The 20,311-nt window shown below is 47.3% G+C and overlaps 1 protein-coding gene across 1 annotated transcript; it reads left to right on the top strand.

Moving 5' to 3' along the window:
- The first annotated feature begins 10,679 nt into the window (after positions 1–10,679).
- LOC130306745 (uncharacterized) lies at positions 10,680–15,586 on the top strand. The gene is made up of 2 exons (XM_056552127.1): positions 10,680–11,283; positions 14,763–15,586. The coding sequence occupies exons 1-2, from the start codon at positions 10,680–10,682 to the stop codon at positions 15,356–15,358; spliced, it is 1,200 nt and encodes a 399-aa protein (XP_056408102.1). The 3' UTR covers positions 15,359–15,586.
- Positions 15,587–20,311: the final 4,725 nt, after the last annotated feature.

Raw genomic sequence — 20,311 nt, forward strand, 5'->3', positions numbered from 1 at the left:
AAAGATGGGAGGGGGATTTATCCTGTACCTTCACCCCTGATCAGTGGGAACATGTGTTCATTTTACCCAAAAAATTTTCCCGTTGTGTTAATCATTTTGAAGCCTCCCGTAAGCTCCTTTATAGGTGGTATTACACGCCCGCCCGTTTGGCCAAATTGTATGCATCTGTGTCACCACTATGCTGGAGGTGTAAGGGGGAGATCGGTACTTTAATGCATATATGGTGGACGTGCCCTCTCATCCGGCCTCTGTGGTCAGATATTCATCGCGTCCTGCAGAGCTATGTCAGTGTACCGTTTATTTGGGGACCTGAGGTGGCTCTGCTCACCCTACATACAGAACTACTACCTACCGCCTGTGTTACTGTTATTTTTCATGTACTTACTGTCACTAGGACAGCTGTTGCCCAACACTGGAAGTCACCTGAACTTCCAAATATTGCTGCCCTTAAGGCAACACTCCGACATAACTTTACCATGGAAGGACTTATTGCCAAGAGGAAAGGCCTGCCTAAACACCGTATAGACCAATGGTTTGAATGGGCAAAGGCTCTTTAAGATTTTTCTACTTTGATCTCTTACTGATTACATGTATTAGTGCCCATGTGTGATATTGTTATACCAGACAGAATTCTGTTAATGACAGTTTCTACCTTTTGTTTTCTTTTATGTCCTCCTGACTGGAGACTGTTTGTCATATATTGCAAAATTTAAATAAAGTGTTAAAAAAAAAAAAAAAAAAAAAAAAAAAAAAAAAACCTAGGGTATCACACCCTGATCCAGAAATATCCACCACCAAATATAGCATACTAATATGCAACTACGGAATCATTAGCGTATTCACGCTCCCCCTGGTAGACAGTGCAATCACCCCCCAGAGTCACTGATCTTATTGGGTCCAGGGAGGGGTTCAATTTCATGAGAGAGGAATTCTGCTAAGACCAAGTTGTTCAATTTAGTCCATGAGTCCCGGTTTCTCCAAATCGCTAGGAGGAGTGACCAGGCAGAGAGTCAGGCATCCAATATTGTCCATTCCACATGGGGCCAGTGCAAGAGGCTGCTGCTGTTCAGAATATTGCCGGGGTATTAATCAATGGTTTCACCGGCTTCTGCACTGTTAGATATTCATCACATGTAAAGTCTGATCGTTTTACTCAGCTCCACTCTCCATCCACAAGAAAGGGTCTGGGCCAGTCTATTCAAATCCCAGCAAGGAGTAGCGGAGTTCCACACATGCCCCTCAACACCTCCGCGTCTGTCTATTACATTACTTAATTCCTTTAGAACATGGGGGTGAATGCCATCTGGACCTGGTGATTTGTCTATTTTGATATTTTGTAGGTGGCACTGTACTTCTTCCTGGGTTAGACAGGTGACCTGTACTGGGGAGTTTACCTTATCACACTGTATTTCACCTGGCATTTCATTTTCCTCAGTGAATACAGTGGAGAAGAATTTTAGTATATTTGCTTTTTCCTGATCCCCGTTTATAATTTCTTCCTCATCATTTTTTAAAGGGCCAACACTTTCATTTTTGACCTTTTTGCTATTTATATAATTAAAGAACATTTTGGGGTTAGTTATACTCTCTTTGGCAATGAGTCTTTCTGTCTCTATTTTTGCGGCTTTTATCTGTTTTTTACATATTTCACATTTTTCTCTATAGCTTTTTAATGCTTCTTCACTGCTGTCCTGTTTTAGTAACTGAAATGCTTTATTTTAGTCATTTATTGCCCCCTTAACATTTTTATTCATCCATATTGGTTTTCTTTTATTTCTGACCCTTTTATTCCTATAAAGTATATACATCTTACAGTGAAAATTTAAGATATTTTTAAAAGTCTCCCATTTAGTGTCAGTATTGTTCTTTTTGAGGACAATATCCCATTTTATATTGTTATGGGCTTCTCTGAGTTGATCGAACTTTGCTTTTCGAAAGTTCATTGTTTTTGTGGCCCCTCGAGAGATTCCCTTATTGAAGAACAAGTTATAATGTATTACATTATGATCACTATTTCCTCGGTGTCCATCTACTTGCACATTAATTACTCTGCCAGTTTCAGTACGTTGGTAAATATTAAGTCTAGTAGGGCGCCCCCTCTGGTCAGGCCCTGCACCATTTGGGACAGATAATGGTCTTTAGCTATAGTCAGAAATCTGTTTCCTTTAAAGTCGAAGTCTGCCCAGTTCTCCATGAACCCAAACCCCTCCTTCCTACACCAGCTTCTGAGCCACTTGTTTACCTCCCTAATCTCCCGCTGCCTCTCTGGTGTGGCTCGTGGTACAGGTAATATTTCAGAAAATACTACCTTGGAGGTCCTTGCCTTAAGCTTGCAGCCTAAGTCCCTGAAATCCTTTTTAAGGACACTCCATCTACCTCTTACTTTGTCATTGGTGCCAATATGTACCAAGACTGCTGGGTCTTCTCCAGCCCCACCCAGCAACCTGTCAACCCGATCCGCGATGTGCCGAACTCGAGCGCCAGGAAGACAACACACTGTTCGGCTATCCCGGTCTTTGTGACAGATCGCCCTATCTGTCCCCCTAATAATTGAGTCCCCCACTACCAGTACCTGTCTGACCTGCCCTGCTCTCCTCCCTCCCTCCTTACTGGAGCAGACACCCCCCTGGCGGTCAGAGGCAAAGTCCTGCTGCAGTACCGCTAGCTCTGAAATGACATGAGTTTTTTCCTGCAGGTTGTCTCTGGCCGCCGAGGGTGTGTGGTATCTGTGCCCCCGCATATGTGCCCCTGGTGCACTAAGGGCTGACGTTCCGGTTGGTTGGGGTTTTTTCAGGCGTGATGCAGTGGACAGGCCTGCTTTCAGTCCCCCGTTGCAGCTCATGGGGAGCTCGCTCTGTTCCCGGGTGTGGCTGGTTTGGTTGGTTGTTGGTGTGGTGTTTTGGTTTTTCAGTGGTGCTGCAGGGTGGTTTACTACTGGGTGTCTTGGTAGTCAGTGGGTTTCTGCCATGCTTGGGTTTTTTGTTTGCGCTTTTTCCTTTGGTGTTGGTTGTGGGACTTTGGGTGCTTGCTTCGGCATGTTCTAGGATTGTAACGGTACTGTGTGGGTTGGCGTGGCCCCTGTGCTTGATTGCGCTATAATTTGGTGATGCTTTTCTTTTTTGGGTGTGATTTGAGTGATCGGGGGCGTTTTGTCGGTCTGACATTTGGGGCGTTGTCACTGTTATTATTTCTTTCTTTCGGCTTTCTTCCTGCGCTCGGCTTGTTGCACCTAGTGCTTCGCTGTTTGGAGATAAGGTTTATTTTGCGGCTGTACTCCCTGGGGTCGGTATTGGGTGTTGACGCTTTGTCCCGTTCTCTGGCAGTGGTTCCGGAGGTTGCTCCCTCGGGTGGAGTCGGAAGGTTTGCTCATGTGGCTGTGGAATGGGAGACCACCTCGGGTTCGGGTCCCGGGGTAGGACTGAGTGATACAGTTGTGGTTAAATTTTCGGCCTGTGGGTCATCGTGGAGATTGGTGTATTTCTTGGTCCGCTTTAGTGGCTCCTGCGACTTGGTCGCACTCACGGTGAGGCGCTTGCGAGTAGTTGGGGTTGGTGTGGAGGCCGGGATGTCTACAGTCAAGGAGGGTCCCGAAGGTTCCAAATGTGTCTGTGGATAGGGGTTTTGTTTTTTGTACCTACAAGGTTCTGCTGTTTGACTTCCTATTTCGTTTTGATAGGCTGTGATAAAATAAGTTAACTGCTGTGTCTCCTATCCAAGGAGGTTCGAGATTTGGGCTGTATTCTGCATGTATCCAATTAACATTTTTAGTATGTGACGCTGGGTATCTTCACCTGTTCGTGTGAATCACCTACTACTCAGTGCAAAAAAAAAAAAGGGTGCTTTCCCACTGTGCTGCGATCCAGTGGGGTGAGGTTGCCGCATGGCGGGGGGTGATTTTTCTTTTCTGCTTTGCGGTTGGTGGGATGTTGGTGTATACCTAGGGGCTGGGCCCGTGAGCGGGTGGCCTTGCTGTCGGCGACCGTTTTTTCCTATCAGTTTTTGGGTCGCTTGGTGGCGGCTGTGGGTCGGATTTTTGGTTGTCGCTTTTGCGTCGTTTTTTCTGATCCGAGGTTTTGCTCTGGCTTTTTTCGGGGCTAGGTGGATGGGGCACTTTCTTTCTCCTCGTCTCCTTCCATGACACTTGGGTGTCTGATGTGTTTTTTGGGTGCCTATTTTGTGCGTTTTCAGGTCCGTCGGTCCGAGATTGCTTAGGCGATCTGGGACACACAGCTTGTGCTGCATGAGGGTCCACGAATGACTGTTTTTTCCGGTTGTCGTCCTATTGTTGACTGGACTGCGGTGGGGGCCTCCCCCCCCCCTTTTTCTTTTATGCTCCCCGCCCTCGATTGTCTGTTTTGGGTTTTGGCTTCTCTTTGTAGGAGGGGGTGTTGTGAGTTTGGGATTCGCTCTCTTTTTGTGTCGGTGTCGGCGGAGAGGGCTCAGTTTCCGGAGAGGGTAGCGCAGCGCGTGGGGCGCGGGCGATCTGCATGTTGCGTTGCTATTTTCGCCCAGTTTGATGTTTTCCACATGTGTTTTTGTTTTGCGAGCGGCTTTCCGCAAGGTGGTGCGAGTGCTGCGGCACTCTTCGGTGTATGGGCGAGTCTGAGAAATGAGTTCACACAAGAGTTAGTGAATACAAAAAAAATAAAAAAAATAAAATAAAATGCAAAAACATAGGACCTGGCGGCAGGTACCTCGGATTTCCTGGAGAGGTTATGTGTTGGGCGAATTTCCTGGAGAGGAAATGTGTTGGGCGACTTTCCTGGAGAGGAAATGTGTTGGGTGTGTTCGGGGGGCTGAGTTGGCCCCAGGTGTTGGCTATCCAGTATCTCTTGGGTGGGAGTCGGAGCCCAGTGTAGGGCTAACTGGTCTCCTCCGTGGCGGTAAGAAGACGGTGAAAGCGGGGTCAACCCGGGGTAGACCTCCACACAGGACAGTGTGGCAGCACCTCTCGGGTTGGCAAGAAGCCAATCGGTGTCTTTGTTACAGTTAAATTGTTATTTATATAAGTAATTTTATAAATAAAGCTTTGGCCGATCCCCACCCACGGAAAAGTTGAATTGTTGTTGTGTCAGTTATTATTTAATTAATTATTGTAGTAAGGGGGAGGGGTAGTTATAGCCTGCTCGGAGCTAATTGGGTCTCAACAGTCTGGAGGGGCAAGCTGTGCATAACTAGCTTGCCCCCTGACTGGTGAGCAGTTAAGGGGTTAAGAAATATACAGGCAATGTTTTTTAGCCCCCTCCCCCGCCTGTAAAAACCTGTTGCTAACTATAGTGGTATGTCCCATGGGTGGGGGGGAAGGAGTGCACCAATCAGGGGTCTAATAGTTTCCCGGGCTTTCAGGGGCCCTCCCCAGGGTATTTATAGCTGTGGTGCCTCCCTTCCCCCCTCAATCTGCCCAGGACCCGGAGTTTTGCCCTCCCTCCCTCCCTTTTTGTATCTCTGTTTATTGTAAGTCACAGCTTGGCGGTAAGAAGACGGTGAAAGCGGGGTCAACCCGGGGTAGACCTCCACACAGGACAGTGTGGCAGCACCTCTCGGGTTGGCAAGAAGCCAATCGGTGTCTTTGTTACAGTTAAATTGTTATTTATATAAGTAATTTTATAAATAAAGCTGTGGCCGATCCCCACCCACGGAAAAGTTGAATTGTTGTTGTGTCAGTTATTATTTAATTAATTATTGTAGTAAGGGGGAGGGGTAGTTATAGCCTGCTCGGAGCTAATTGGGTCTCAACAGTCTTGCAAACTTCAGCTCCTCTCTGAGGCCTCTTAGTTGTTTTCCGAGCTGTTCATACTGAGCCATCTTGGCCTGGATTTTGGACCCAAAGCTGGCCAGGGATTCTCTGGGCCCCTTTACCCCCCATTGCTGGGGTTCTGAGGAAACAGATGCAGACTTTCCACTCAGCTGCCTGGATGAGCTTCTGCTGGAAGCTTTGCAGCTCCCAGCTGAGGTCGGGGGAGGGGGCCCCACATGGCTGTGGACCCTGGTGGATCTCCTCACCCCATCCTGACTACTGGCTGTTGCATTTTCCTTTGCACACCCCGCCAGCCGAGAACGGGGGGGGGGGTGCAAGATGAAGCCCCAGCTTCCCGGGGCTCCATAGCAGGAAAACCTACCCAGGTGTCTGCCACACACCTGGGGAGGGGTGGAAGAAAATCACTGCTTCTCTGGAAAACTCTGGAGCTCAGCAGAACACACCTTCTCTCCAGAGCTGTACTCACTATTCTGCTGGTGAGGTCACTGTGTACATACATTACATTACTTATCCTGTATTGATCCTGAGTTATATCCTGTATTATGCACCAGAGCTGTACTCACTATTCTGCTGGTGAGGTCACTGTGTACATACATTACATTACTGATCCTGTACTGATCCCGAGTGTGTGTGGGATGGGGGTGGGGGAGCGGGGGGCCCCCCAAAAAAATTGCTTGCCCAGGGTCCAATCAAAATTAAAGATAGCCCTGTCCATTATACATACACTGTACAGCAATCATACATCCATTATACATACACTGTGTCTGTGACTGTACAACAATCATACATCCAATCCATTATTAATGGATTGGAGGTATGCTTGCTGTACAGTCACAGTGTATGTATAATGGAGGTATGATTGCTGTACAGTGTATGTATAATGGAGGTATGCTTGCTGTACAGTGTATGTATAATGGAGGTATGCTTGCTGTACAGTGTATGTATAATGGAGGTATGCTTGCTGTATAGTGTATGTATAATGGATGTATGATTGCTGTACAGTCAGTGTATGTATAATGGAGGTATGCTTGCTGTTCAGTCACAGTGTATGTATAATGGATGTATGATTGCTGTACAGTCACAGTGTATGTATAATGGATGTATGATTGCTGTACAGTTTATGTATAATGGAGGTATGCTTGCTGTACAGTGTATGTATAATGGATGTATGATTGCTGTACAGTCACAGTGTATGTATAATGGAGGTATGCTTGCTGTACAGTGTATGTATAATGGAGGTATGCTTGCTGTACAGTGTATGTATAATGGAGGTATGATTGCTGTACAGTGTATGTATAATGGAGGTATGATTGCTGTACAGTGTATGTATAATGGAGGTATGATTGCTGTACAGGTATGTATAATGGAGGTATGCTTGCTGTACAGTGTATGTATAATGGATGTATGATTGCTGTACAGTGTATGTATAATGGATGTATGATTGCTGTACAGTCACAGGGTATGTATAATGGAGGTATGCTTGCTGTACAGTGTATGTATAATGGATGTATGATTGCTGTACAGTCACAGTGTATGTATAATGGAGGTACGCTTGCTGTACAGTGTATGTATAATGGATGTTTGATTGCTATACAGTCACAGTGTATGTATAATGGATGTATGATTGCTGTACAGTCAGTGTATGTATAATGGATGTATGATTGCTGTACAGTGTATGTATAATGGATGTATGATTGCTGTACAGTCACAGTGTATGTATAATGGATGTATGATTGCTGTACAGTGTATGTATAATGGATGTATGATTGCTGTACAGTGTATGTATAATGAATGTATGATTGCTGTACAGTGTATGTATAATGGATGTATGATTGCTGTACAGACACAGTGTATGTATAATGGATGTATGATTGCTGTACAGTGTATGTATAATGAATGTATGATTGCTGTACAGTGTATGTATAATGGATGTATGATTGCTGTACAGTCACTGTGTATGTATAATGAATGTATGCTTGCTGTACAGTGTATGTATAATGGATGTATGATTGCTGTACAGTGTATGTATAATGGATGTATGATTGCTGTACAGTGTATGTATAATGGATGTATGATTGCTGTACAGTGTATGTATAATGGATGTATGATTGCTGTACAGTGTATGTATAATGGAGGTATGCTTGCTGTACAGTGTATGTATAATGGAGGTATGATTGTTGTACAGTGTATGTATAATGGATGTATGATTGCTGTACAGTGTATGTATAATGGATGTATGATTGCTGTACAGTGTATGTATAATGGATGTATGATTGCTGTACAGTGTATGTATAATGGATGTATGATTGCTGTACAGTGTATGTATAATGAATGTATGATTGCTGTACAGTGTATGTATAATGGATGTATTATTGCTGTACAGTGTATGTATAATGAATGTATGATTGCTGTACAGTGTATGTATAATGGAGGTATGCTTGCTGTACAGTGTATGTATAATGGATGTATGATTGCTGTACAGTGTATGTATAATGGATGTATGATTGCTGTACAGTGTATGTATAATGGATGTATGATTGCTGTACAGTGTATGTATAATGAATGTATGATTGCTGTACAGTGTATGTATAATGGAGGTATGCTTGCTGTACAGTGTATGTATAATGGATGTATGATTGCTGTACAGTGTATGTATAATGGAGGTATGCTTGCTGTACAGTGTATGTATAATGGATGTATGATTGCTGTACAGTGTATGTATAATGGATGTATGATTGCTGTACAGTGTATGTATAATGGAGGTATGATTGCTGTACAGTGTATGTATAATGAATGTATGATTGCTGTACAGTGTATGAATAAAGGAGGTATGATTGCTGTACAGTGTATGTATAATGGAGGTATGATTGCTGTACAGTGTATGTATAATGAATGTATGATTGCTGTACAGTGTATGTATAATGGAGGTATGATTGCTGTACAGTGTATGTATAATGGATGTATTATTGCTGTACAGTGTATGTATAATGAATGTATGATTGCTGTACAGTGTATGTATAATGGATGTATGATTGCTGTACAGTGCATGTATAATGAATGTATGATTGCTGTACAGTGTATGTATAATGGAGGTATGCTTGCTGTACAGTGTATGTATAATGGATGTATGATTGCTGTACAGTGTATGTATAATGGATGTATGATTGCTGTACAGTGTATGTATAATGGATGTATGATTGCTGTACAGTGTATGTATAATGAATGTATGATTGCTTTACAGTGTATGTATAATGGAGGTATGCTTGCTGTACAGTGTATGTATAATGGATGTATGATTGCTGTACAGTGTATGTATAATGGATGTATGATTGCTGTACAGTGTATGTATAATGGATGTATGATTGCTGTACAGTGTATGTATAATGAATGTATGATTGCTGTACAGTGTATGTATAATGGAGGTATGATTGCTGTACAGTGTATGTATAATGAATATATGATTGCTGTACAGTGTATGTATAATGGATGTATGATTGCTGTACAGTGTATGTATAATGGAGGTATGCTTGCTGTACAGTGTATGTATAATGGATGTATGATTGCTGTACAGTGTATGTATAATGGAGGTATGCTTGCTGTACAGTGTATGTATAATGGAGGTATGCTTGCTGTACAGTGTATGTATAATGGATGTATGATTTCTGTACAGTGTATGTATAATGGAGGTATGATTGCTGTACAGTGTATGTATAATGGAGGTATGCTTGCTGTACAGTGTATGTATAATGGATGTATGATTGCTGTACAGTGTATGTATACTGAATGTATGATTGCTGTACAGTGTATGTATAATGGAGGTATGCTTGCTGTACAGTGTATTTATAATGGATGTATGATTGCTGTTCAGTGTATGTATAATGAATGTATGATTGCTGTACAGTGTATGTATAATGGATGTATGATTGCTGTACAGTGTATGTATAATGGATGTATGATTGCTGTACAGTGTATGTATTATGTAGGTATGATTGCTGTACAGTGTATGTATAATGAATGTATGATTTCTGTACAGTGTATGTATAATGGAGGTATGATTGCTGTACAGTGTATGTATAATGGAGGTATGATTGCTGTACAGTGTATGTATAATGAATATATGATTGCTGTACAGTGTATGTATAATGGAGGTATGATTGCTGTACTGGGAGCAAACGGAGCGGGGGAACCCCTGGCGTAGTGGCGTCTTGACGGGGGTTTTAGTGGCCCTCCCAGATGTTAGTAAGGGTTAATGGGGTTAGAGGTATATTTCAAGAGAATGGGGGTTAAAGGGTTAAATGGCTGCTGCTCCTTTAAGGGACAGTAGCAGGTGGCTCGAGAGTGGGGTGAAAGAGAGGTCATCTGGAGAGGAGGGGGAGGAGTGTATATAGGGGGGTGCCCCAGGGGGGGAGGGTACTCACCAGTCGGCGTGTAGAAGCGAGAAGAAGGTGCCATGTCGTCCCTGGATGATCTTTTCACCCACCTCCGGGCTGCTGCAGCGTCTCATGGGAATGCTTGGGTGCAGGAACAGTTGCGGGGGGTCCTGGGGATCGGGAGTGGGGTGCAGGCTGGCCCCCTCCCTGGCTTGCGGCGCGGGTCCCGTAGATCCAGGGCTCCAGAGCGTCTGAGTCCTGAGCCCACTCCCCGTAGCAGGCGGCGGTGCCTGAGCCCTGTGCGGTCTTCCCGGGAGATGGCAGGTACAGTGTGTGGGGGCACTTCCAGTGCGGCTTCCCGGGGGACAGTGTCAGGGCGTAGGGCAGAGGATGCAGGAGGGGGGGCAGCTGCTTGTCCCTCCGCTCCTTCCCCACTGTGCGGCCCGGGTGGTGGTGCGGCCGTCCCTGAGGTGGGGGTGTCAGGCCGGAGATCGTTGAGGAAGGGCACCAGGAGTGAACGGGGGACGGCCAGAGCTGCCGGTCCCCCTGTGATGGCGGCTGCGGTCTCTTCATCTGCCCGACGTGAGGCCCGGCAGAGTGGAGGAGGGGAGGCAGGGCCGGCCCTGTCCAGTGCAGGGTCGGGCTCTAGGCAGCGTTCTGGGGCCAGGTCTGCAGAGGAGAGGAGGCCCGGAGGCAGCAGGGACACGGCTGGCTCACCTTCTCTGAGTGCAGCCCAGCAGCGTACAGCACAGCAGCAGAGCTCCGGGAGTGCAGGGGAGGCCAGAGCTCGGAGATCTTCTGTCAGCGTCTCTCTGCCTGTGAGGGAAGATGGGCTGGCTGGAGGTCGGCAGGATCCAGAGTGCTACAGTGAGAGGGCACCACCTGGTGGTAGGAGTCGGCATGGCAGGTCTGGAACTGCAGTTGGGGAATATTCTCCTTCTGATTCTTCCCTTTCTGATTGTGCTGCAGATGCTGAAGAGGAGCTGGCGAATCCGGAAAGGAGGGCGGCCGGTGAGGCGGTCATTCGTCGGCGGGAGCCTGGAGCGGATTTGGCGGGACCTTCAACAGCGCTGGATGACAGGAGTGCGGCCGGCGGTTCCAGGGAGCGGACGCCCAGGCCTGCGGCTGCTGGGGCATCGGCTTCGGGTCAGCCTGGTGAGTCCTCTGGGGATTTGGGGTTGGGGCCTGTTCCTTTGAATGTGACGGGGGATGGGGGGTTGCGGGTTTTGCTTTCACAGTTAATGAGTGTTTTGTCTGGGCGTCCTGGGGGTACGGCTGTGGGGGCGTCCCCAGTTCCTGTGTGGGTTGCTCCGGCGGCGGGAGTACAGGTTGAGGCGCCGGCGGGGGGCGGGTCGGTGGTGGCATCGGCCGTGGGTGGAGGTGCTGCGGGAGCTGCAGCGGTCGCTAAGGCAGCGGCGGAGGATGTCCGTATGGCGGACTCCGCGAAAGGGGAAGTGTATGTCTGTTTTGAGGGGCCCCTGGGGGCTCACTTGAAACCGGAAGTGAAGGAGAAGATCTGGAAGGACGAATATGTCGAGATCTTCTCCTTGCTTCCGTTGGAAAAATTTAATTTAGATAGGAAGAAGCCGGAGGAGAGTAAGAAGGAGGAGGAGGAGAAACGGCGGTATCGGCTGATACCTCGCACGTTTACTAATTGGATGCAGGCCTTTTCTATCCTGGCGAGTGTTATTGGGGAGAAGGCACCAGAACATTGTTCGGCGCTTTTTTGTTATTTTGATTCTATTGGTGAGGCATACCGGGTGTATGGGGGAGTGGCGTGGCTGCGTTATGACGAGCATTTTCGTCAGCGCAAGGCGGTCCGGGCTTCCTTGAGGTGGGATCATAAGGACATAAGTTTATGGATGCGACTTATGGCCGCTCCTCGTGGGGGGTCTCAGCCCTTTCAGGGGGCGGCCGGCGGTTTCTCAGCGGCCGGACAGTCGGCCGGTTCGCGTCGGGGCTGCTGTTGGCAGTATAATGAAGGGCATTGCCGCTTCCTCTCAGATTGTAAATTTAAGCATGAATGTTCGGGGTGTGGGGGGGGCTCACAGTTTCTCCCGATGTTTTAAGCGTGGGAAAGGAAAGGGAGCTGAGGCTTCAGCGTCCCGGGGCGACTCCAGTGAGGGTGAACGTGATGCGGCCGTTTTTAAGACAGTACCCAAATAGGTCGGCGGCGGTTTTGTTGGAGGAGGGTTTTAGTTTGGGTTTTGTGATTCCCAGTTCGGCAGTTGCGCAGGGGGTTGGGGGGCGCAATTTGGTTTCGGCTTATGGTCATCCTCAGGTGGTCACGGCTAAGCTGCAAAGTGAGGTGGCGTTGGGCAGGATGGCGGGTCCTTTTCCGGACCCGCAATTGGCGGATTTGGTGGTTTCACCGCTAGGCCTGGTTCCTAAAAAGGAGCCGGGCAAGTTCAGATTGATACATCATTTGTCTTACCCGGCTGGGGCTTCGGTTAATGATGGGATTGAGGAGGGTGTGTGTGCGGTGACATATACCTCTTTTGATGCAGCGGTGCGGTGGGTTCGGAAGTTTGGACAAGGGGCATTATTGGCCAAGACGGATGTGGAATCGGCGTTCCGTTTGTTGCCGGTCCATCCGGGTAGTTTTCATTTATTAGGAATTTGTTGGGAGGGTCAGTATTATGTTGATTGTTGTTTACCAATGGGCTGTTCGATTTCATGTGCGTATTTTGAGGCTTTTAGTTGTTTTTTGGAATGGGTGGTGTGCCAGGAGGCCGGCTGGTCCTCTGTGCTGCATTACCTTGACGACTTTCTTTTTTTGGGGCCCAGGGGCTCTCGGATTTGTTCGGTGTTGTTGCATACTATGGAGGCGGTAGCGCAGCGTTTTGGGGTCCCGTTAGCTCCTGATAAGACGGAGGGACCGTCCACGGTGGTGAAGTTTTTGGGTATAGTGATTGATTCGGATCGTATGGAGTGTCGCTTGCCGGAGGATAAGTTGGCGGATTTGAGGCAGTGTGTGCAGCAGTGTCGGCGTTGTAAGAGGGCACCTTTGAAGGAGGTCCAGTCGTTGTTGGGGAAATTGAATTTTGCCTGTAGGATTTTACCTATGGGTAGGGTTTTTTGTAGACGTTTGTCCTTGGCCACGGCGGGGGTGACGGTTCCGCATCACTATGTTAGGTTGTCTGGGGAGGTGCGTACAGACTTGGAAGTGTGGGATTCCTTTTTGTCGGTTTACAACGGCAGGTCCATGTGGATGGCGGAGGTGGTTGATGATGCTGAGTTGGAATTGTTTACCGATGCAGCGGGTTCGGTAGGTTATGGGGCATTTTTTCAGGGGGAGTGGAGTGCGGCGGGGTGGCCGGATTCTTGGCGTGCGGCGGGTTTGGTGGCTAATCTAGTTGTGTTGGAGCTGTTTCCTATTGTGGTGGCAATGGAAATTTGGGGGGATCGGCTGAGGGATAGGAGGGTCCGTTTTCGTTGTGACAATATGGGGGTGGTCCATGCGATTAATAATCAGACTTCTAGTTCTCCGCCGGTTTTGCGCTTGCTTCGTCATTTGGTTCTGCGGGGATTGTTGTTGAATGCGCAGTTTGTTGCTGTACATGTTCCAGGTGTTGTCAACTCTGTCGCTGATTCTCTTTCTCGTTCACAGTGGGACAGGTTTCGCGTGCTGGCACCGGAGGCGGAGCGGTGCGGGATCCCTTGCCCCGATTGGCTGTGGAGCGTGGTTTGGGAGCGGCGGCGCAGTTGATTCAGAGGTCACTGAGTGCTCGCACTTGGTCTGCGTATTCGAAGGTTTGGGGTGAATGGGAGGTGTTACTGGAGAGGGTGGGTGTGTGTGCTGGTACTGAGGACTGGGTGACTGTGGTGCTGTATTTTGTGGGGATGCAGTTTGAGTCGGGGGTGTCTGTTTCGGGTGTGTCACGCCGTATGTCAGCTCTGGCGTTTTGGTTTTTGGTGCGGGGCCTGGGGGATGCCACTAAGCATTTTTTAGTGCGTCGCGCCCTTATGGGATACCGTAGGGGGGGTACGCAGCCGGATAGGCGTCGCCCGGTTTCTTTTGATTTGTTGGGTTTCCTGGTGGAACGGGTGGAGTGTGAATGCACGGATGCTTACGAGGTGCTGTTGTTTCGGGTGGCGTTTGTGTTGGCCTTTTTTGGGGCCTTTCGAATTTCGGAACTGGTGGCTCAGAGTAGATCGGTGGTTGGGGGTTTGTTGTATGGGGATGTGATTTTGCAGGCGGAGGGGGTGAGTTGTTTTTTACGCAGGTCCAAAACTGATCTGAGAGGTCGGGGTTGTTGGGTGGTTCTAGGTGATTTGCCAGGGTCCTTGGTGTGCCCGGTGCGATGCGTGCGGGCGTTTCTGTCAGTGAGGCCGGATGGTATGGGATCTTTTTTAGTGCATAGGGATGGGTCATCTCTCTCGCGCTTTCAATTTGTGTCTGTTTTCCGTAGATGTTTGAAGGCACGGGGGCTAGATCCTGGGGATTACAGTTCTCATTCATTTAGAATAGGGGCCGCCACTGAGGCGGCCCGGTGGGGGATGGGTGAGGAAGTGATTCGGCGGATTGGGCGATGGGAGTCTGCTCGTTTTCGTCTGTATGTTCGTCCCCATCTGTTATGATTATGTTACGTGGGTTATTTTGCTTGCTATGTTTTCTTGTTTGTGTTTTTCAGGTCGTGATCCGTGCTTGGTGTGGATTTTTGGTCACTCCTATGTTCGGAGGGGGGCGATCCGGGCTGCGGTGAGACGGGACGGGAGGCAGCTGGGTTTTTCGAGGGACCTGGCGGTGTTGCGGTGGATTGGAATTGGTGGCATGCTGTGGTGCGGGGTGCTCCCTGAGGTACAGTTCAACGCTTCTTTGGACCGCCACCCGGACATCTTGGTGGTGCATGCTGGGGGCAATGATTTGGGCCTTCGATCGTCACGGGAGTTAATTAGAGACATTAAGCTTGACATTCTGAGGCTAAAATCTACCTTTCCAGGTTTGTTGTTCGTTTGGTCTGACATGGTGGCTCGGCGGGTGTGGCGGCACGCCAGGTCGGTGGATCGCTTGAATAAGGCTCGGGTCAAGCTCAACAAAGAGGTGGGTCGTTTTGTTCGTAGGAATGGGGGGATAGTGGTGAGGCACACTGATCTGGAGGGGGAGCCTTGGGAATTCTTGGATCCTGATGGTATTCATTTAAATGACATTGGAATGGATTTGTGGGCGTTGGCCTTGCAAGGGGGTATTGAGCTGGCGTTGCGTGTGTGGCGGGATGAAGGTCAGTGAGGTGTCACTGTCTTTCATCTGTGGCATGTGAAAGGGTCCCGGGGGAGTTAGTAGTTTGAAAGATAAATGTTTGAGATGGTTCAATTGGGCCTCCTGGTGGTGGTTCTGGGCCTCAGGAGTTCGAGGGATTGTGCGGAAGGTTACCGGGGTGCCTCTGGTCCAGGGGCTCGCGGCCAGGGGTAAGAAGCGTGTTGCACAAATCCGGTTGGGGGAGGGGAGTGCCCTCCAGTTTGGTTATGTTTATATGTAAATATTCAAATGTTATTTATTGGTTTGTTAAATAAATGGGCCACATGGCCCAATTTTCCCACAGCAGGTGTCAGTGTCTTTTCTATTGGGAGAAGGGGTTGTTACGTGGTTAAGAGTGGGTTAGAGAGGAAGGGATGTATCTAAAATCCCATCCAGTCATGGGAGCAAACGGAGCGGGGGAACCCCTGGCGTAGTGGCGTCTTGATGGGGGTTTTAGTGGCCCTCACAGATGTTAGTAAGGGTTAATGGGGTTAGAGGTATATTTCAAGAGAATGGGGGTTAAAGGGTTAAATGGCTGCTGCTCCTTTAAGGGACAGTAGCAGGTGGCTCGAGAGTGGGGTGAAAGAGAGGTCATCTGGAGGGGAGGGGGAGGAGTGTATATAGGGGGGTGCCCCAGGGGGGGAGGGTACTCACCAGTCGGCGTGTAGAAGCGAGAAGAAGGTCCCGCCCGCCCGCCCTTTTTTTAAACGCTTGGTGGGTGGGATTCTGATAAGGGGGAGGCATGTGAAAGGGTCCCGGGGGAGTTAGTAGTTTGAAAGATAAATGTTTGAGATGGTTCAATTGGGCCTCCTGGTGGTGGTTCTGGGCCTCAGGAGTTCAAGGGATTGTGCGGAAGGTTACCGGGGTGCCCCTGGGCCAGGGGCTCGCGGCCAGGGGCTTGCGGCCAGGGGTAAGAAGCGTGTTGCACAAATCCGGTTGGGGGAGGGGAGTGCCCTCCAGTTTGGTTATGTTTATATGTAAATATTCAAATGTTATTTATTGGTTTGTTAAATAAATGGGCCACACGGCCCAATTTTCCCACAGCAGGTGTCAGTGTCTCTTCTATTGGGAGAAGGGGTTGTTACGTGGTTAAGAGTGGGTTAGAGAGGAAGGGATGTATCTAAAATCCCATCTAGTCAAGTGTATGTATAATGGATATATGATTGCTGTACAGTCACAGTGTATGTATAATGAATGTATGCTTGCTGTACAGTGTATGTATAATGGATGTATGATTGCTGTACAGTGTATGTATAATGAATGTATGATTGCTGTACAGTGTATGTATACTGAATGTATGATTGCTGTACAGTGTATGTATAATGGATGTATGATTGCTGTACAGTGTATGTATAATGAATGTATGATTGCTGTACAGTGTATGTATAATGGAGGTATGCTTGCTGTACAGTGTATGTATAATGGATGTATGATTGCTGTACAGTGTATGTATAATGAATGTATGATTGCTGTACAGTGTATGTATAATGGATGTATGATTGCTGTACAGTGTATGTATAATGAATGTATGATTGCTGTACAGTGTATGTATACTGAATGTATGATTGCTGTACAGTGTATGTATAATGGAGGTATGCTTGCTGTACAGTGTATGTATAATGGATGTATGATTGCTGTACAGTGCATGTATAATGAATGTATGATTGCTGTACAGTGTATGTATAATGGAGGTATGATTGCTGTACAGTGTATGTATAATGAATGTATGATTGCTGTACAGTGTATGTATAATGGAGGTATGATTGCTGTACAGTGTATGTATAATGGATGTATGATTGCTGTACAGTGTATGTATAATGAATGTATGATTGCTGTACAGTGTATGAATAAAGGAGGTATGATTGCTGTACAGTGTATGTATAATGGAGGTATGATTGCTGTACAGTGTATGTATAATGAATGTATGATTGCTGTACAGTGTATGTATAATGGAGGTATGATTGCTGTACAGTGTATGTATAATGGATGTATGATTGCTGTACAGTGTATGTATAATGAATGTATGATTGCTGTACAGTGTATGTATAATGAATGTATGATTGCTGTACAGTGTATGTATAATGGAGATATGCTTGCTGTACAGTGTATGTATAATGGATGTATGATTGCTGTACAGTGTATGTATACTGAATGTATGCTTGCTGTAAAGTGTATGTATAATGGATGTATAATTGCTGTACAGTGTATGTATAATGGATGTATGATTGCTGTACAGTGTATGTATACTGAATGTATGATTGCTGTACAGTGTATGTATAATGGAGGTATGATTGCTGTACAGTGTATGTATACTGAATGTATGATTGCTGTACAGTGTATGTATAATGGATGTATGATTGCTGTACAGTGTATGTATAATAGATGTATGATTGCTGTACAGTGTATGTATAATGGAGGTATGATTGCTGTACAGTGTATGTATACTGAATGTATGATTGCTGTACAGTGTATGTATAATGGAGGTATGATTGCTGTACAGTGTATGTATAATGGAGGTATGATTGCTGTACAGTGTATGTATAATGGAGGTATGATTGCTGTACAGTGTATGTATAATGGAGGTATGATTGCTGTACAGTGTATGTATAATGGATGTATGATTGCTGTACAGTGTATGTATAATGGAGGTATGATTGCTGTACAGTGTATGTATAATGGAGCCTCCAATCTAAAAAAAAAGCTTCGAATCCCCAAAAAAGTTTTAATAAAGTTTTTCATTTTGTTTGTATTGATATTTATATGAGTGTAGGTCTGTTTATGTATGTGTGCATGCAAGCAAGAGGGGCTGAAACGTCGCACTGTTTGACATGTGGAATAAATAGTTATTTTTTGGATATTTGGAGTGCCGCACCATTTTTGAAGTTATCAATTGGCTGTGATCGAGCCTGAGGAGCTGGCACCCGCCTACTGTGGTAAAGTAGTGCTGCATTTTTTTCGACATTTATATATATATATATATATATATATATATATATATATATATATATGTATATAAACACACACGCGTGTGCGGTGTGAGTTTGTGCTTTAGGGTGCACACTCCTCTACACCCCTCTGTCACCCATGTACACTCCTCTACACCCCTCTGTCACCCATGTACACTCCTCTACACCCCTCTGTCACCCATGTACACTCCTCTACACCCCTCTGTCACCCATGTACACTCCTCTACACCCCTCTGTCACCCATGTACACTCCTCTACACCCCTCTGTCACCCATGTACACTCCTCTATACCCCTCTGTCACCCATGTACACTCTTCTACACCCCTCTTTCACTCATGTACACTCCTCTACACCCCTCTGTCACCCATGTACACTCCTCTACACCCCTATGTCACCCATGTACACTCCTCTACACCCCTCTGTCACCCATGTACACTCCTCTCTACCCCTCTGTCACCCATGTACACTCCTCTACACCCATCTATCACCCATGTACACTCCTCTACACCCATCTATCACCCATGTTCACTCCTCTACACCCCTCTGTCACCCATATGCACTCCTCTCTACCCCTCTGTCACCCATGTTCACTCCTCTACACCCAACTATCACCCATGTACACTCCTCTACACCCATCTATCACCCATGTACACTCCTCTACACCCCTCTGTCACTCATATACACTCCTCTACACCCCTCTGTCACCCATGTACACTCCTCTACACCCATCTATCACCCATGTACACTCCTCAACACCCCTCTGTCACTCATATACACTCCTCTCTACCCCTCTGTCACCCATGTACACTCCTCTACACCCCTGTCACCCATGTACACTCCTCTACACCCCTGTCACCCATGTACACTCTTCTGCACCCCTCTGTCACCCATGTACACTCCTCTATACCCCTCTGTCACTCATGTACACTCCTCTACACCCCTCTGTCACCCATGTACACCCATCTGTCACCCATGTACACTCCTCTACACCCCTCTTTCACCCATGTACACTCCTCTACACCCTTCTGTCACCCATGTACACCCATCTGTCACCCATGTACACTCCTCTACACCCATCTGTCACCCATGTACACCCATCTGTCACCCATGTACACTCCTCTACACCCCTCTGTCACCCATGTGCACCCATCTGTCACCCATGTACACTCCTCTATACCCCTCTGTCACTCATGTACACTCCTCTATACCCCTCTGTCACCCATGTACACTCCTCTACACCCCTCTGTCACCCATGTACACCCATCTGTCACCCATGTACACTCCTCTACACCCCTCTGTCACCCATGTACACCCATCTGTCACCCATGTACACTCCTCTACACCCCTCTGTCACCCATGTACACCCATCTGTCACTCATGTACACTCCTCTAAACCCCTCAGTACACTCCTCTACACCCCTGTCACCCATGTATGCTCCTCTACACCCCTGTCACCCATGTATGCTCCTCTACACCCCTGTCACCCATGTATGCTCCTCTACACTCCTTTCACCCATGTATGCTCCTCTACACTCCTGTCACCCATGTATGCTCCTCTACACCCCTGTCACCCATGTATGCTCCTCTACACCCCTGTCACCCATGTATGCTCCTCTACACCCCTGTCACCCATGTATGCTCCTCTACACACCTGTCACCCATGTACGCTCCTCTACACCACTGTCACCCATGTACGCTTCTCTACACCCCTCTCTACACCCCTCTGTACACTCCTCTACACCCCTCTAAACCCCTCTGTCACCCATGTCCACCCCTCTACACCCCTCTGTCACCCATGTCCACCGCTCTACACCCCTCTGTCACCCATGTCCACCCATCTGTCACCCATGTCCACTCTTCTACACCCCTCTGTCACCCATGTAAAAAAAAGAAAGAAAAAAAAGTTTGGCGCCTAATAGGTTTGTTTTGCAGGTTTAACGGTGAAGAATTGTGGGTGGAAGAAATCGTGATGATGGCC

This window comes from Hyla sarda, unplaced genomic scaffold, assembly GCF_029499605.1.
Source record: "Hyla sarda isolate aHylSar1 unplaced genomic scaffold, aHylSar1.hap1 scaffold_1402, whole genome shotgun sequence".
In the NCBI taxonomy this organism is placed as follows: Eukaryota; Metazoa; Chordata; class Amphibia; order Anura; family Hylidae; genus Hyla; species Hyla sarda.